Source organism: Bombus fervidus, chromosome 19, assembly GCF_041682495.2.
Source record: "Bombus fervidus isolate BK054 chromosome 19, iyBomFerv1, whole genome shotgun sequence".
NCBI classification, from domain to species: domain Eukaryota; kingdom Metazoa; phylum Arthropoda; class Insecta; order Hymenoptera; family Apidae; genus Bombus; species Bombus fervidus.
The window spans coordinates 3,117,855-3,137,491 of NC_091535.2; the positions used below are offsets into that span (position 1 = coordinate 3,117,855).

A 19,637-nucleotide genomic window follows, 5' to 3' on the forward strand; every position below is an offset into this window, starting at 1 on the left:
TGTATTGATAATCTGTAACTTGTGAATTGTAAAATTCCATTTGCTTTGCTATCAAACTTGGTCCAATTATGTAAGAAAGTCAATTGCTAATCTGTATTGATAATCTGTAACTTGTGAATTGTAAAATTTCATTAATAATATTATAGTTCAGATAGATGAATTATCAATAATTCTAAGAAAAGAAGAACTGTTTGTATTTATTTGAATCAATAATATTTAATTATCAATGATACGAAACATGATACATGGAAGCAGTGATTATTACCTGTTTTAAGCAACAATTTTATAATTCCTTTTTAATGAATAAATTTTGCCGTCTAAAGAGATAAGCGTAACAATAAGTTATATGAATCACTATAGTAGAAACTTGGTGTATCAATTTATGCGATAGTCTATAACGATCTACCTCACTAATTACTTTTCACAAATTAATTTCTATTTTATCAGTAGTAAAAAAATATTTTTCTACGATCTTTTCAAAATTTTATGTCGTCGCTAACTAGTCTAATTATTGATTTTTGCCTTCGTAGATAATTTTAAAACCGTAAATGGTTTCTGTTCATAAAGATTTATTTGTTTAATTAACAAAAAGGCCGACGAATAACGTTGTACCATAACGTTCCTTCTGGGTACTTTAATGTACATCCACCTGCGTATTCAGTGTAAATAAAGAAAATTTCATTGGCTTCGTATAAGTGAATTGAGAGTCCGCGAGATTAGTCCAAACAGAGAAGAGATGAAATAAAACTTGAACGTTTCTGCGTTACAACAATCGTCTTCATTGTCTATAACAAAACTAAATCGTCATTCCATTGTTAGATTGTCGAGTACCTGAAAAAATTTTGGCTAAGTCCTAACAACCTAGCAGCAGAGATAATGATTAATTTTAAAATAATATATTAGTTTCTTGCACAGACTAAAGTGCAATAAAGCGAATTTTTTAAATATAGTTAAACTTAATTTTCTAACATTATTTTAAATTAATTAAAATCATTATTTATGAATTTTCGAAGAACCAATTGAGTTTACTTATTGCTAGCAAATTTTCCATTTATTTTTTCAACATAAATATATAAAAAAAACGCATTACCTATGGGATGACCTAATAATATCTACAAATTAATTTCGTATTTGAGATGAAATGAAAAGTTGCCAAACTGAAATAGAGAATTCTTATCTTATGAGACTAACAATAATTGTGTCGTCACTGTAATAATAATTTTTTTTATATTACTATTATTATTAGGAAGATATATTTTGTTATCCTTTTCTAAAGTTTTATGGACCTAGTTATTATTTTCTGGAGTATTCCACAATTTGAATAGGAGCTAGTATTATATTATTGTACATTGTCTGTAACCTGAACATTATTCTTAAAGTGAATGTAAATTTAATACACGCGTATAATTAAATAATTAAAGGGACAAAAAAAGTGACTGGAAATGTGGTTTACGTTTCTGATTCATTCACCCCTTTCCATAATACGCTTTTCCTCCTTCGTTTATGGTGACCTGAGAAAAATCAAGACTTACCACTACTATTTCCAGTGGAATCTTCAAATTTGTACGTATTGCTTGGAATTTTCCTCACGTACAGTTAAACTCGCGATTACCATAGAAAATTTTTATTAACATATGATACGTGTTATACAAATCATTTTGAAACATTCACACCAACCGTTAATTATATTAATTTTGGATGACTAATACAATCGTAATTCCTTTTCAAAGGAGTCCATAAAATTGCACAGAATATTGTTCAGTCTTATTAAAAACGAGAAAAGTATTATTAGAAAGAAGGAAACATCCTTATTGAAAAAATGAGAAGGTTCCACTTACACTTCCTGTCTATTTAGTCCCTTTAAATATTCTTACCACTCAGTTCCCAAGCCTGCACAATACTCGTTTTATGTATACAAAATAATCCAAAATAAAGCTTGAACTCTTCCAACGATAGTATCTCCAATTCCCAAGCCGATTCTTCTCGAAGCATCATTCAAGCAATCAGCATTCACCTTTTTGTACATATAACAGTGGATAACACGGAAATAATAATAAGAATAAAATCGATTTCCTCTTTCCATAAAGAGCAGCCATCATGAAAAAATCCATCTACCGCTAAAACGGAAATAAGCCAAAATAACCAAGCGAATCTTCGTAGGGAAAAAAAAAAAAAGGAAACCATCCAAACTACTAACCCTCCTAAATGTCGCTATTTCTCCCAATCAACCCGGAGGAAATTCGTTGAAGCTGTTTACACGTACACCATACGATACAAACACATCCTCATAAATGACGACAAAAATTCTGCGGGTTTCATTGAGCTCCGGTAGTCCTCTTTTGCCATATTAACTCGTGTCCAGAAGCAAACGAAGAAGAATGATCGGGGCTGAACTGCCTCTGAACATCCCTTCGCCTCTTCCGCGGTTTTTCTTCGTTGTGGTCCATTAATCCGAAGAATTATGACAGACTCGCGAGATTCTTCGGATCTCGTGCACGTGGATACACAATGTGATCACCAGGCGTTCCTCTTTCGATGCGATCCACGCGTTTGTGCCTAATCCATGCCCCAGCTGACCGACGTCCTATGGCTTCGACTAACTATCCAGAGCTTTGGTGAACGCACGGCTTTATTCCGCTGTCACTTGTGACCAAGTTTCAAAACGATTGGAGCTATCGAGTGAGAGGCCAGTAGAGCAGAATAGAACAGGAGTTCGTTGAGTCGATCGAGGATTGAGTTGATGAAGATCGCGATGGTCGACATCGATTCACGTTGATCTAGAGAAACTACGAGGTACGACTCACTACGTGTGTGTATAGTGTGTAGATGTAGTGAGGATTCGTTTAGAATAGTTTAAAATAATCGATGAATCCGTGGTGTAAGTTGAGTCCAGTTAAATTCGTGAAAATTTTTTATTCTTTCTGTATTTAGAGGTAGGATCACAATAGCTATTAGTTTATTCTTCGGATAAATCTATCACACCGTTCTGAGCTGAATAACCTTTATTGCACTTTTTTACATCGACTAGGGATAAAAGCAAAAGAATGTCTTAAACCTATCGATTAAATCTATCGATTATATCTAGAACGATCTTCTAGTTACTATTTATTGTAACTAGCGCATCTGCATATGGATGGCGATTCTTGGATAACTGTATCTATGTTGATTGGTCAATGGAATTGTTTCACTGATGTGACCGTATTTCGTGTAATCGAATACAATTTCAGAAGCTTCACCACGAAGAAAAATTTAGTTGAAATTTGAATCTGCATTGAACCAATTACACGTCAGTAAAACTCAATGTTATCCGTAATTCACATTGAACAAGATTTAAAGATAAACAAAAGAAAAAGTAATATACATGATAATAGTACGAAAAAAAAGAAATATTTAGATTTACAATTATCTTACATTTATTTAGCGATTCAATTTATCTTCTCGTTATGGAAATTTTCGTTGTTATTTTTACAATGTTCTTTCAATACCTCTGATCCTTAGTATTGAACATTTTTCTTATCAAAATAATCTTGTAAAAGCCGTAATCTAAAATAAGCTTTCTAAAGAAGCCTGTGAAAACTGTGTTACACATTTTTCTAATGTAACTTTTACGAAACATTTTGCTCTGAAATAATTTATCGATCAAGTTTTTTAACAGCAGTTAAAGTTTTTTAGTATTTTTCATAATCTTCTCGATGAACCTAATACTGCAAAAATGCTCTACTATAGGAGAATATAGCTATATTACTTTCATATTGTTCATGTAGTTCCATACGTAGCAAAAAAGTCGCAAGACCGAAGGGATCGTGACAAAAGGGAAAGTAGTTTCTCGGATTGAGCAGAGAATACAGGATTCCTTTGTAATGATCCGAAGATAATCTTATGAACGTGGATATACGTCATACCTATCGATTGCTCCGCATTTCCTCCGTGAAATCCATAATTCAATTTCGATATTTAATCTAAGGGAACTTAATCTGGATACCGCGATCCGTCAAGTTAATTTTCAATTCATTTTCCAGCTGCCTGTACATTTCAAATCTCAATGTTACACTTTTAGACGAATTTTCTTTATCACATTTTTTACTTAATTTGAGGTACACGTTAGATGTAAGTGCCCAAGAAATACTCTCGATGTCCAACAATAAAGTTTACTCAACAATTAACTGTTAACAATCACCGATCACGCTTCTTGAATGTGTTTACTTCACTGTTACACTAGACCCTTCGCACTTCGCTGTTCGAAACGGAATGAATCTTTTGTTTAAAACCGAACGGATTCTTTTCTTTGTTGCCCCTCTATATCCCCACTACGCTCGCGTTTGTTAGACGTCCGCGACCGTTGCCGCGTTGCGTATGCATTCTTTCGAATATTCGGCGAAAGGACCGTAGAGATATCGATGGTACATTAAGCACGTCGGCCTTACGTTTTGATGGTATAGCGCTTCGTGTTGCGAAGCCGTCGGAAAGTTCCGTCGTCGAGTACCGTCGCATATTCATAGCCATGGATACATGCAAACGTTTCCTTGTCCATCATATTGTGTATACTATACACAATTTTTTAAACATACTACGAAGGAAATTGTATCACAAGTCGAGATCGCATTCACCCACGTACTGCTTTAACTTATCTACTTACTTGTAATCTATTGTAGCACCAAGATGGTGTCCACATACTGTTTCAGCTCTTGAAACGTATAACGTCGTTTCCATGGCATTTTGTGAATAATGTTCTGAGATTATGTGGTCAGAGCTCAAGATTTAATTCATAGTTACTAATCTGTTCAAACATTGTTCATCGTATATCTTTTTAAATATACTCCAAAGGAGAGGCAATTCTAAATTGAGATCATACAATTGTAAATGAATCTTAAAGCTCTATGTCTCAAATATATCTCACATTTTATTCATGTTTTATGAATAATATACGGATTTCTCTCTGCTCGTCTAATCTTCCATACTACTACACGATTCTCTGTCCTCCAAAAGGTCGGGCAACGAATTTCAAAATCCATGCAACTTTCATCATATAATTTCTATCTATCGTTATCTTTCCACCCGACTTGAAAACATCCACCCCAATAACAATAAACATTTGGAAATGTGAACCTTTCTGGATTTAATAAACATTCAATGTTCGTAGGTTGTTCCTGTGTGATCGATGAACCAGTCCACGTGAGTATCGCGGGAGACACGAGTCTTGGAAGATGAATCCATCAGAGTCGCAGCAGAATCTTCTCGCGAATGAAGCGAGAGCGCCATCGGTGCAATCTTTAAACCCGCCCTCGGACTACAGTCTTGGCCCAGTTGAGAAGCACTTCCTGCTCAGCGCGGAACGAGGTGATTGTGCCACTGTCAAAAGGTAATCCTTCGTGTCTGTCCGGAAGATAAATCGTCAAGGATGGCAACGGGGATGATGGAGGAGGGAAGGGTGCATCGATCTCAAAGCTGGGAGAATCGTAGTAACATAGAGCGACGATTGTTGCTTGATTTCTTGTTTCGTTACTTCTGCTACTTACCATTCGTTTCTCGAAGGATTCGTATTCGAGACGGCAAAGGGACAAAAGGATTATTCCTCCTACGCGGTACAATGTGATTTCGTGCATACATGTCAAACTTTTGGTAGTAATTATGCGAAATAGGGTATATTTCACCGATTTCGATAGCCTTGAAACATGTTATCAAGGTCACTACTTTGAGTAATTTCCTCTTGAATAGCCAGAGTCTGCTAGAAGGCCAAGGGGCGATTGAACGACTATGATGATTTTGAGATGGATTTATCAAGAAAGTGTGACGAGTACGAGTTATTTGTTGAATTTTATATTTTTGCAGGCTTCGTTCTTCTTAGAGAATATTTCATGTTCTCAAGATTTTTGCATATATAGGTGATAAACGTATGTTAATGTAGATTAAGTAGCTATAAGTAGAAAGTAGAGCTGACGATCTAAAATTATAAGATTATGAGATATAGTTGATAATGTGATCCATAACCTGGAAATCCATAACCTATACTTGAACATTTAAAATTAAAACTTTATTATGATCGTCTGAAACGAAAGAAAAATTGGAAACGTAAAAATTATATAGAAAAAATTAAACATTATGAATCAGACTATTGGAAGAGAACAAGGATCATCCAGAGATCCTCAACATCAATTGCGTGGATCCTCTTAACCGATCCGCTCTGATCGCCGCTATTGAGAACGAGAATGTTGAACTCATCAGACTACTTCTCGACTTAGGCATTCAAGTGAAGGTAACATTTTCCATCATAATTAACAATTACTTAAAATTAATTTATTATATTATATTAAATTTTATATAAATATATATTAAATTTATATTAAAATTAAATTAACAATAATTTAAAGAAAAAATATCCGAGAAAAGATCGATGATTTATTAGCAAGCATAGTGAAAGAGATAATATTACATTGTGTTGTAAATTGGCTATACAATACACGGATGATACAACAGAGATGATAGTATATAACGCACAATACCGATAAAGTTTCTACCGGTGGGTCCACGCGTTTAAAAGCATAGTACACGACCAACATAATTTCTGCTTCTTCCTTCAGGATGCACTCTTACACGCCATAAAAGAAGAGTACGTGGAAGCTGTGGAGATCCTTCTCGAATGGGAGGAAAAAATACACGAGCCTGGTCAACCTTACGTAAGATTAATTTTTTTCGATAAAATATTCTCTCTTTTGTAAATTAATCTGTTAACTGAGGAAGACAAGCTAACTCGTCTCACTTGATAAATTCGTAGTCTTTCTACGTAAAGGAGTTAAGAGTTAACTTCTTCTGCATCTCTTATGTTACAATGCATCAATTCATTTCTACTGAAAATAAATTCTATAATATTTATATTTTAAAAATTTAAAGTCGATATATCAGAAAACTGATTTGTCGCTATTAAATTTTAGTTCCAAGAATATATGTAAATATTTTTTATCAATAAATAAAGAGCTAATAATTTTCGTCATTCCTTTCAATTATTTTTATGAATCTCATTAGAGATTTATTTATACAAAATGATTCTAAAATTGTGAAATTCTTCGAAGACGAGTTTGCAGCGTTTTATGAAATTTTGTGAATTTCGTAATTTTCCTAATTTAATATTATAAATTTCAAGAAAACAGATATGAAAATTTTGCTATTATAAAGGACACAAATTCATTTATTTTTCTTACCATTTCATGGATTTCTCTGCAGAGTTGGGAAGCTGTAGACAGATCATCGTCGAACTTTACACCAGATATAACTCCACTGATTTTGGCAGCACATAAGAACAATTACGAAATTCTAAAAATCCTTCTAGATCGTGGTGCCACGCTTCCCACTCCTCATGATGCCAGGTATCGTTTTACAATGAAATAGATTCATCCACAAAGCATCGTCGTTATTAATTCGTTTCATTACATGCATACACTTAGACCAGTTCTGAACTTTAAACGAAAATAAATTTCTTTAATTTTCAGATTTTGTTACCGATCTATGAACAATTGTCTAAAATCGACCGAAATAGTGTTAATTCGAATATTTTAAATCGAACTAGACCAGTTATTCTATGTTTTTTGGCTTCATGCCAATACTCATCTGCCGCTTACGGTGCAGTTATTCGATTAAACGTGCTAATTATGTTATTGTAGAAGTGACACGTGCTGATCTCAAAACGTGCCGAACAGCAACGTGCTTGCATTAGATTCTATTAAAAAATATGACAGCCCGAAATTGAGGTTAGATTTTTGCCTTCACTGTAATACTAATAGTATTACGCAATAGTATTTAGTTACCTTCAACCACCCTACAGACAAATTTATTCTAACTTTAAATTAATTTTCGTTTCATTCATTATTTAACTTTTATGAAAAATAAAATTTTTTCAAAATTCTTTGAAAGTTTTCAAATATCTCACTCTTTTGTTTACTAACAATTTTATACTATTTTTATTCAGTTTTCAATACTCTTTATTCAATAATGTTTTGTTATCAACATTTTTCATTTTTCCCTAAGATGTGGTTGCGACGAGTGCGTGACATCCAGCGAACAGGATTCTTTAAGACATTCTCAGGCGCGAATAAACGCGTATCGCGCGCTTACATCACCATCTTTAATCGCCTTATCATCGAGGGACCCTCTTCTGACCGCTTTCGAACTCTCCTGGGAACTTCGTCGATTGAGTCATATGGAACAAGAATTTCGTTTCGAGTATAATGTAATAATAAATTAATTTGCGACCCCTTATCATTGTTATTACAACAGCTTTTAGATAAATAATTGTATATTAAAGATCATTTACCAATTAATTCGTATATTAATTTTCTATCATAGGAGATGCGGGAGCAAACACAAAATTTTGCTACAGCCCTGTTGGATCACGCTCGTACCTCTCTGGAATTGGAGGTAATGTTGAATTATAATCCGCATGGCGAAAACTGGGAACCTGGAGAAAGACAAACCCTGGATCGACTCAAGCTTGCTATTAAATACAAACAGAAACAGGTGAAATAAGTTATACTTTTATGTAAAGTAAATCTACAAATTCGATTTACAACATTTTTTATTATAATATTATTATATTTGTTACAACTTTGATATCAAACAACTAATGCAATATCTGCAAGATTGACAAATAAGTAACTAACGATAAATTGTTAGAACTTCAGTTTCCAAATGATTAATAGTAAGTATTTTTAACGATATCTTTAACCTTTTCTTAATTTTTTGACTAAAGTTCGTGGCTCACCCAAATGTTCAACAATTACTGGCTGCTATCTGGTACGACGGTTTGCCTGGCTTTCGAAGAAAAAGTATGATCGGACAGTTTATAGAGATCGGGAAGCTTGGAGCGATGTTTCCAGTATACAGCACAATCTACATGCTCTCGCCAACGTCACCAATGGGTCTGTTTATGAAGAAACCTTTCGTCAAATTCATCTGTCACTCCTCTTCCTATGCGTTCTTCTTGAGTATGTTTTCCTATCTTATGATCAATTTTATGTATAAAAAAATTATCAATTTGCTTTCATTATGATTTAAGAATATTTACAACTTGTTACAAAGTTACAAAAGTTATCCTATTAATCTTTATATATAAAATTCTGCAATTCTGAAATCTGTTACAGAATTTCCACAAATCTAAATCTTCCTCCTTTCCAAATTCTCTCAATGATTAAATGCGATGATTGAATAATTCGGTACTACTAAATACTATTAAATAATTCAATAAATAACTAATTTAATAGTTAAAATAATAGCGAAATAAACAAGGTTTATGAAAGAACAAATACTTGCACAATTCAAACAATTCTTATTTTTACTCTAATCAAACTCGATAGAATGGAAAACAAATTTATCGTTGTTCTAAAAATAAGAAATCAAATTAACATTCGACTTCTAATTACGCGTTGGAAAAGAACAAAGTTTTCACTCAGCTCCTCCGCCAAGCCTTTCAATGAAGGGATGGCGGTTAAAAGAATTAATTGTTAGAAATTTAGTTATAATGAGCAACAAGGACTCGAGCTGATTGGAATTTGCGTTAGTGCTTCTCGGGATGGCGTCACAACGTATCGAGTACCTGGTAATCGAATTATTTGGGAACGCCTGGATGCACGAGATACTGGCCGGATGGAAAAGACGGGAACGTGGCTGCATTCCTGGTTTCGTCGAATCCGGTGTCATCATCTACGTAATCAGTAAACAGACCTTGATGAACGCTTGCTTAAAACAAGAGAAAGACAATCAATATTTCCTCCCTTACGTTATTTTATTTTATTCTAAAAATTGTTTATGTGCAGTTTGATTTATTGTTGCTTATTTTAGGGTGATTAACGAATAGGATAATCAGCTTAAATTTTGTAGGTCTGGTTATGGGTGAAATGAGATCATTATGGTCGGATGGGTTGCTGGAGTACATATCAGACCTTTGGAACATAGTGGACTTCGTTCAGAATATGTTTTACGTGATTTGGATAATGTTACGAATAACCGCATGGATTGTAGTTCAGGTAATATATCTTTTTCTACTTTCTAATTGTTAATATGTCCATGAAAAAAAAGTTACTCTTATCACGTACCTTATAGCATCTTTTTTAATATCACGTTCTCCAAACATGAACTAATAGAACTGTTTAATTTAATCGAAGATATAATGATTATTCTATATCATTTGTGTAATAGAGGGAATACTGGAATGGCCTAGATCCCTGGTATCCCAGAGATCAATGGCACGCCTTCGACCCTATGCTTCTTTCTGAGGGAGCCTTCGCAGCTGGTATGATTTTCAGGTAACACAATATTATCCAGATTTACTCATTTACGATAATTTACTAAAAAAATGAAATTCTGAAAAGAATGATTATATGAAACGATTGACTTAAAGGACATTCTTTTCGTTTTTATTAGAAAAGATCACTTCTTCTTAATTTAGTGATTGCAGTGAGGCTGCAAACCAAATAATAAAATATTTGGTTGAACGGAGGTAACGTTAATTTTGAAATGAAAACTATAGCCTGTTTTCAGTTTTTTGAAGCTAGTTCACATATTCAGCGTGAATCCTCACCTCGGGCCACTTCAAATTTCCCTGGGGAGGATGATAATAGACATTATCAAGTTCTTCTTCATTTATACTCTGGTGCTGTTCGCCTTTGGCTGCGGTAAGCTACTTTCTCACGTTCATTTATTCACACTCCTTGAAGCTCATTAATCTGTTTCCAAACTAAAGATATCATCTTGCTTTAAGAACTACAAAGTTCAAATATTTTTATCATTATTAATGACAAAAGGATTTAAAAAATGGAAGATCTTGCTTAATTTAGGAATGAATCAACTAATGTGGTATTACGCGGATTTGGAGAAACAAAAGTGTTACCATATGAAGGATTTTCCGGATCTACCTGATTTTGATAATCAGGAGAAAGCTTGTTCGATTTGGAGACGTTTCGCCAAGTATGTAACGACTATAACAACCACCTTAAAAAGCTTTTACCATGTAACCAATTTTACTAAACTTCTTGTGGCTTTTGTAATTAATATAATCACATTTTCTCAACAATTATTTTCAGTTTGTTCGAGACATCGCAATCGCTTTTTTGGGCCAGTTTCGGTATGGTAGATCTGATGTCGTTTGATCTAACTGGAATAAAAAGCTTCACCAGATTCTGGGCGCTTCTTATGTTCGGTTCTTACTCTGTCATAAACGTTATCGTGTTACTGAACATGCTTATTGCCATGATGTCTAATTCCTATCAAATCATCTCGGTACAATATATTATAAAATATTTTTATTCAGAGCTTATTCTTATTAAATAATCAATGAATCATTCGGCTAATGTAATTCATAGGAAAGAGCTGACACTGAATGGAAATTCGCCAGGAGTCACTTATGGATGAGTTACTTCGAAGACGGTGACACTGTGCCTCCTCCATTTAATATGGTTCCAACCAGCAAAACGTTCAACAAGATCATCAAGTGCGGGAAGACCGGACGGCAAACCAGATCTTTGATTGTGTGTACATACTTCAATTATTACTGTTCTAATTTAAATGATAGAATGAAGGATAATTATTATAATATTACGATTGTTAAATATAATGAGAATATTACGGAAAGTAAAAGGAATAAGAAAAGTGGAATGTAGATACAAAAGAAACTTATATTTAGAAGTAAAATAGTTTAATAAAGTAATAACATGAAATAGAGGGACTTTGGACTTAATAACAAAAGATGTAGGAATGAAGAGACTTAAAGGATAAAGAAAATTAAAAAATGTGAAACGATCAGGAGCAAAGAAACTCAAAGAAGAAGAAGAGATATAAGGAAAAAAGATGAAGAGCCATAAGAAGAGAAGAAACGGTTAAGATTTCAAGGACGAAAAAATTTAAGTATAAAGAAATTTAAGAATAGAAACTCTTAAATGCAGTTGAATTTATTGTTAAAGACAGACTTAATATAACAATAAGAATCTTTTCTTTTTTTTATTTAGAAGTAGTTCACAATCAATTCTCATTGAGAATTATAAGTAAATTATTCTGGCGTGGTACTATAACGTGAATAATAAATGATTATCGTATGTTTGGTTCTAGCTGAATCTAATGTTTAAATCTAGACGGTAATGTCCAACATAAGAATTTAAAGTTGTAATATTAACGTAGTATCGTGGATGAAAGGCCTAAGAGATATCGGGCGAACTATAAACAATGTCGCGAGAAAGCTTAAGTGCCGACAGGCCCAACAATGTATCGTCGGTTCTTCAATCGAATAGTTTCGCGGAAAAGGGCTATGTGACCCTAGCCAGGTGCGGTTGCGGAGCACGTGCGTGGTGGGGCTAAGCAAAAGACAAGGGTTTGCTAAAGACAAAGACGAATTAACAATCAGTGTGAGTTGAGAAGTTAGAGTGCGAATTTCATTGTTGAGAAAGATCTGGATCTGTGGTGACGGGAGTTGCGAATTAACTATCTAGTTGCCTTAATTATAATACGTTACTGTGATTAGTTCACATTGAACAACCATCGTTTCCTGTTTAACCAACATCTGTTTAATCCATTTATTGTAAATAAACTAATTGTAGTAAAGACCCTACATTAATGTTCGCGAAATCGCCACTACTGAACTAAAAGGAATCTTTAAAAATAATTTTCAGAAAAAGTCCAGAGAAAAAGCGTTGGCAAGACACGACACGGTAATGCGATTACTCATCAGACGGTATGTAACTGCGGAACAAAGGAAACGAGACGAGTTCGGTATCACCGAAGACGACGTTATGGAGATCAGACAGGACATTTCCACGTTACGATACGAGCTTATTGATATACTTCGACAAAATGGAATGAGAACACCAACGATCGACAAACAGGATGCAGCACGTAAGATCCAAATTGCTTCCACCATATTGCATCTTCAACTATACCTGTTTCATTATTTTATTATGCAATTCATGAATACTATTTGGTATCTAAGATTCATATCTTAGATTACAGCAATAAAATGTCAAAAAATTAGTTATACTCGGTTGCTCTTTTAAATTTACAATTGACAATATAAGAATGAGTTCATGTGATTATTGTCTGTTATTGTTTGAGATATGATAACTATTTACGTTATATATATTAATATATAATTAATATAATTAATATATATTAACTGATAATCTAGGTATTTAAGGATTTGGAATTAATTTAGCGCATTATGTTTGCATTAGTTGATATTACATTATCCAGGTGTATGTATATACTAAGAAGCTTTGATATGAGTAATTTTTTCAAAGAAATATAGAAATATGTAGTCAGTCATCTTGTCTTTCAAGATATAAAAGGTATAAAAATATTCATGTTAATATTAACACTTTGTGGACTGTATAAAATGTGGACTATATAAATGTTAATATAATAAAACAGTAAAGAAAGCAATGGGTGCTATAAGCAAAATGTTATGATAGTGTTTTTAATTCCTTCGCCAACATAAAAAATCATATTGAAAAGTTCTTCGTCAAAAAACCTGAGAGGTTCAGGAAGGTTGGAATATTCAAGTTGCGTGAAAGATGGAAAAAAGTTGTGAAACAAAATGCCACGTATACATATTAAAATTCAATAAATCGAATCGAATCAATATATCGAATCGAAATGTAAATCAGAACGAACTCTCCCAGGGACTGTTTGAATATTTTCTACCACTTCAAAAATACGCTAGAATTCAAGCAGTATGCTTGTCAGAGCATACGGCCCCCCAAGTGTAAAGAACTTGAGAAAGGTTATAATTTACCTAAAAGAAAAATCTTTTCTCTCGCGTAAGAAAGTAAATCAACTAAAATGCTGCAAGTAATACGGCTAATAATTAAAGTGCATAAAGGATATTTATGCAAAATTATATTTTTATAGACACGTCTAAAAATATTTAATGTAAATAGAAACTACTAAATATTGTTGCAAGCATATGCGCATTTTGTATTTGTAGATGTAAAAAATCCGTAACCTGCTATTAATAATAAATGATAATCAATAATAATTGTTTTCATTAGTATCTGGCAAGAAAGGTCGTGTGATGGAACGTCGACTGCAAAAGGACTTCCAGATCGGTATAGTGGAGGGCATCGTGAACGCCGTGATTCAGAGTGAGAAGGAACCTAAAGATGTGTTCAGTCAAATCGCGAAGGCTATTGGTCGCAAGAGTAGCGGAAGCAAGAAGAAAGACTGGAACGCCATGGTCCGGAAGAACACTTTCGTAAAGGATCCTATTGGTAGCACGACCGAGGCCACTATGAAACAAACGCGACGTAGTATACGTAGGCACTTACAAACTCAGAATTCGGATTTGGCCTCGTTAGATCCCAATCGTTTGGTTGATTACAATCCTAATCTATTGGAAGTATCACCGACCACGAGGATCGCCTACGCGAAATTCATGATAGGTCGGGCAAGACCCATTCCAGAGCAAAAGGAGGGGGGTAAGTGTATCTTTTTTCCTCATACTTATGTCTTTCTTCTATACTAATGTCCCTTATTATTGTTATTTACAGAAATAATAAATATTTATAGTAATAAGGTTGAAGCTTCCTACATTCTAAAGCTTAACTTGGACACAGCTCCTTCGTGCAGAGAAATGATCCATATCTCTTAGTTGACCTTGTAAAATCAGCTCACTATTTGACGCAAAATTATTTGTTTAAAACATTAGGACACAAAGGAAAATCATTCTTCTCTGACTGTCTCGGACATTTTTATATTTTTCTTACTCATTTTTTTTTAATAAGATGTCAGCACTAGAATTATCCTGGACTAAAGCATAAAGCTTTTATCAAATAAATGGAAATACAAAAATTCTTTACATATTTCAAACAAAATTATTCCAATGAACATTATTCAAGAATGCACCGTTGTAACCCTAAAAAATTAATTAATTTACAAGACTATAAAATTACGTTTATAGCACTATAAAATTTCAATGAATTTGGATTTTAATTCGAATAGTTTTTAGTGTTAATTATATACAATAAAATTTTATTTTTTGTTGCCTGTAGAAAGTAAGAATGATGCTGAAGGATCGCAAAAATCCGTTCGAATTGTAACCGAGCCTGTCCATGCAACGCCGATCTTGAAAAAGACTCTACTAAAATCTTTGAGCAGTGGTAGCTTGGAGAAAAGTGGAGAGAAAGCAGTTTCGATAGAAGTAAGGGCACCGTCGCCGATTCCCGAGGATCCGAAGGAAGGAGAGGTCGGAAATTCACCTCGGGGCAAAGCTGGTTTAGCGAAAAACCCAACAGATACAAAACCATTGTCGGAAAAAGAGGAAGGAGATAGAAAGAACACCGAGGACGAGGAGAAAAAGAAAAGGGAAGAAGAAGAAAGGAAGAAAAAGGAAATGGAAGAGGAGAAGAAGAAGAAAGAGGAAGAGAAGAAGAAGAATGAAGGGGAAAAGAAAAAGGAATCGAGCAGCGAGCCATCAAAACCTGCGGCACCAGAAGATAATGTTCCGGTAGCTACGACAAAATTGAGAGGAAAATCGAAGGCAACTGGCCAGATAATGGGTGGATGGATTTAAATTTCCTTGTTTAGCAGGAAATATTTTTGACGAGTGAAGACGTTGGTAATTTAATTGTCTTATAGTTACGAGTTTCAGTTATAATAATTTACAATGATGGAGAAAAGAGACACCGTTTTTATTTTCGTATCTGTCTTTTTCTTCGTGTATTATTACTTTTTTCTGAGGAAACGACATATAAGTAATTATCTTTCAACGTCGACAGGGCAGTTAATTTAATTCTTTGACACTAATTAATTTATTTAATTTATTAAGAAATTTAGATTTATTTCAATGATTAGATATTTATTTGTAGACTATATGTGATTTTATCTTTTACATTTTTTCTTCTTTAGTATTGTCTGACTTATTGTAAGTTTTAGTTATTATCGAGAATTAATGTAGGCGTGTGATAAAAGGAAGGACAGACAACAAAACGAACAATATTGTAAAACAGTTTTAGAGACAAATGAACATTCATTCACGAGATTCATTGATTGATTCATGTTTTTTATTCGTATACACTTAGCATGCTGCCAACGTGAGTATGTACTTTCGATTCTCTCGACTTTCACATCGAATAGAAGCTTTAAGAGGCGATTTTTTTAAACAAACTTGTACGTGATAATTAATAAAAATAACAATTCTTTCTCTACATAGCAATTTATAATTAGCTCTATATATATATATTGGTAGTATAAAAAGGAATAAAATAAATTAATATAATTTAATCAGAAATGGATTTATCCAGTTATTTCCTTGTGTCACGTTATACATTTGAAACATAATACTGATAAAAACCTACAAATAAAAATTATTTTATTGTTAATATTTATATGTAAAAAATCTCTCTCTCTCTCTCTCTCTCTCTCTCTCTCTCTCTCTCTCTCAATATTCTATTCACAATTTATCATAATTTATCTTATTTTACTATTTCTCTAATATTTCTTCTATTATATTTTACTGTAACATTTTAACACATCTTTGAGTTAAAAAGATTGTTTCATACCCTCTCCTGTTTCTCTGCGTTTCCATTTTAGTGGAGATCTTATTCTCTTTTCTTCTATTACTTATTTTATCTTCCTATAACGTAAAATAAATATTTTGACGATTGTAACTACTTATATAAAAGGTACACAAAGATAATGCGAAAATATAAATTATATATTTTTACCTCCACTAATTCACCCACAAGCAACGTCTTCAACAAACGTTTTGCATCTAAAGAATGTCCGTATTCGTCGAATGCACGTGTTGCATCTTGTCCTGCATACTCTTCCAATAACTCTTTTCCGCCAGGATGCTGAAATCAATTTTAAAATTTTGATTAAGATTTCCAGCACGAAGAATTACTCCTAACGTGTTGAAAAATATTTTCAATTTTAATGCTACAAGTTGCTCAATTTTCCTTAAATACCATATTGCAAAAAGGTTATTAAAAAATTTCTTCTTGTTTTCCCTACCTTATAATTTATAATTAAATGAATGTAATTACGATTTACTTTATTGTTCATTTATTTTGAAAATATTTTACAATCGCTTTTGCAATCTTTTGTAATTCTCTTTATATCTTTGCTCGCTTACCTTATGTTTGTAATCAGTCAGATCATATACCATGTCATTAATAACGACCCAGAGGCTCCCTTCGTTTTTTCCATCGTGTTTCGCCACTTCTTTCAACGAATATCTTGGTAGTTCGTTCATTTTTGATAATAAATAAAGATTAAGAAATAGATTTCAAAGTTTTCTTGTCTAATGAATTTAATTAAACAATTTCAGAGAGATCCATCCTCTTCCAAATTCGACCGTTGAATGAGGGAATATCAGTTAGCGCGATTGATTTTGAATGAAACAAGGAAAAAGTACACAGACGTGATCAACTTCGCATATGCGATAAACCAAGATAATACATGTCACGTCTGAGAGATTGGGAATTTCAAGAGGAAAACTATTATGTTTTCAGTTTTATCTATATCGTGTGCTAAGAAATTCGATTAACTAATCTGACTCTTTCGATGATTTTGTAACATTTTTTTCTTTCATTAACTGGGGACTTCCTGTACTATTTTTTATACTTCTTTAATTTTCTACTTATTTTATCTGCCTCTGATAATTTTGTTAGCATTACGCTTTTAATATTTCGTATAAATGAGAAGAATCTCATTAACACGATTAATAAATTAACCAAAATTTTAATTAATCACACAGTGAAAATTTCTTTTATCAAAGAAAGGTAAAACGATATTCCGAATACTTCGATAAAAAATGTATATAAATTTAATGTACGTTTATAAATAATAATAATACATGATAACAATAATACAAGGTTTCGAAAATTGGAAAGAATTGTTAAAAAATAAAAAAGATGTAAATTATGATACTCTGATACAGCGATGATTTTATGTTCTATTTATGTCATGATAAAATAAGATTACATCTGGATTTTGTTACTGAAACAGCAAATATATATAATCAACGAATATACTTAATATAACAGATAAGACGAATGTTACTGATGACTAAAATCAGTCGAATTTTATACAATCTATTCTTAAGCAATATTTCTTATTGACAATTTACTGTTATATAACTACTATTGGTGTGGGATAATTATTCTGAAGTATCGGAGGTCATTATGAAGATTTACGTCATACATATATGTATAATCTTTACAGTAGGAAATACGACACGAGACACGAGACACAGTGAAATATTTGCATTAAAAACCTAATAAAAGATCAGTTACTTCGTTTATAAATTTTTGGTTCTTCGAAAAAGTTAAATATTTGAGAAATAACATATTAATGATACTTTTTTCATTGTAGTCTTATTCTTAAGGTAGTTCAATATTTTACAATTTCGAGTGATTGTTGAGAATTTAAAATATTCTATTTATCATAATTATATCATAAAAAGATACAAGAATAGAGGATCTAAATAGAATTGTTTATTTATTATTGTTAAGGTATGGAGAATTTGAAGAGGTATTACAAAGAACTTTATTCGAATATTCACATAACTTTGTTTGCCACGTGAGTTACTCGCCAGAGGCCTAGGGCACGAGATTTCACACTGCGCATTGCTCTTTTCTCAACGAAGGCCTACACCATCATGCGACGCTCACGCACATACTAAGGAGAGGATGTGTGTTTTCGCTCTACGTTCCCTCACTCTCACTACAATACAAATGTACTATATATTCAACAATTATAATTAAATTGTATTTTATAATGATAATTGAATTATTATTTAATAATTATGATTTATTGATGATAATAATTATTTAAATAGTAATAATTTTATTTAGATATTCTACTCCTGTATCAGGAATCTTATTAAAATTCTTTTAATAAAACTATTTTTTTTCTGAGTTTAAGATAATATACATACATACATTTTATATGATTTATGTATTAATCTCTAACATTTTTGCATTGATTGTGCTACTACAGCACTGAATCGATAATGTCAAATGCGATACAAAACTGGTATGGAGGATCAGGTATCCTCTAAAACGTGAAACACGAAAAAGCATTGGATGCCACGATGTCATTACAGATGTCACGTCTATTCCGTACCTCATCGATGATCGTATACGAATATGAATTATTCTATAATACCAACTATTCAGAGGATTTATTGTATTATGTATTACTGTATACTATGTATTATTAAATTATAACGTCGTATGAAGTGTAATTTGGAATAAATTACAACCATAAACAAGACATAAAATTTATATCTTGTCTGTGATTCCAACCATACCACTTATCTTTCATTTATATAAATACATCAAAATTATGTGCATTCTTTGTGTCTATATACATATATTTTCTTCGCATGATGATTGCATGATAAAATGTTTAGATTGTGATATTGAGTTAATTATAGGACGAATTGTAAAAGGAAGGATCGGAATGTAAACAAGCATACTATAAACTAAAAAGAATATGAAAAACAAAAGTATTATTTCAGGAAAATTAATAAATACATATTTCAGATAAAGTATTACTAACAACGTTTTTAAAATATATGTTTAAAATGAACGATTTACACAACTTTCATTGCATATAAAATGTTAGGAAACGGAGTAAAACGGAGTAAAAGCAAACAGAAT

At 32.6% G+C, this 19,637-nt stretch overlaps 2 protein-coding genes and 1 long non-coding RNA gene across 3 annotated transcripts; 1 reads left to right on the top strand and 2 right to left on the bottom strand.

Annotated features, from left to right (window-relative positions):
• Positions 1–1,236: 1,236 nt before the first annotated feature.
• Positions 1,237–2,423, bottom strand: LOC139996889 (uncharacterized). Its single transcript, XR_011802440.1, has 2 exons — positions 2,198–2,423; positions 1,237–2,117 (listed from the first exon to the last, which is right to left on the bottom strand). It is a non-coding gene; the product is annotated as an uncharacterized lncRNA (long non-coding RNA).
• A 220-nt stretch (positions 2,424–2,643) lies between these two features.
• On the top strand, positions 2,644–16,175 carry Trp (transient receptor potential). Its single transcript, XM_072021381.1, has 18 exons — positions 2,644–2,793; positions 5,141–5,359; positions 6,109–6,253; positions 6,579–6,674; positions 7,219–7,361; positions 8,020–8,221; positions 8,338–8,508; positions 8,741–8,975; positions 9,549–9,701; positions 9,868–10,013; positions 10,186–10,292; positions 10,528–10,661; positions 10,824–10,953; positions 11,070–11,265; positions 11,349–11,513; positions 12,648–12,870; positions 14,022–14,447; positions 15,021–16,175. Exons 2-18 carry the CDS (start codon positions 5,205–5,207, stop codon positions 15,539–15,541), a joined length of 3,348 nt encoding a protein of 1,115 aa, XP_071877482.1. The 5' UTR covers positions 2,644–2,793; positions 5,141–5,204; the 3' UTR covers positions 15,542–16,175.
• Positions 16,010–17,611, bottom strand: LOC139996887 (cytochrome b5). The gene is made up of 4 exons (XM_072021399.1): positions 17,105–17,611; positions 16,695–16,823; positions 16,530–16,603; positions 16,010–16,321 (listed from the first exon to the last, which is right to left on the bottom strand). Exons 1-4 carry the CDS (start codon positions 17,222–17,224, stop codon positions 16,285–16,287), a joined length of 360 nt encoding a protein of 119 aa, XP_071877500.1. The 5' UTR covers positions 17,225–17,611; the 3' UTR covers positions 16,010–16,284.
• Between the last annotated feature and the right edge of the window lie 2,026 nt (positions 17,612–19,637).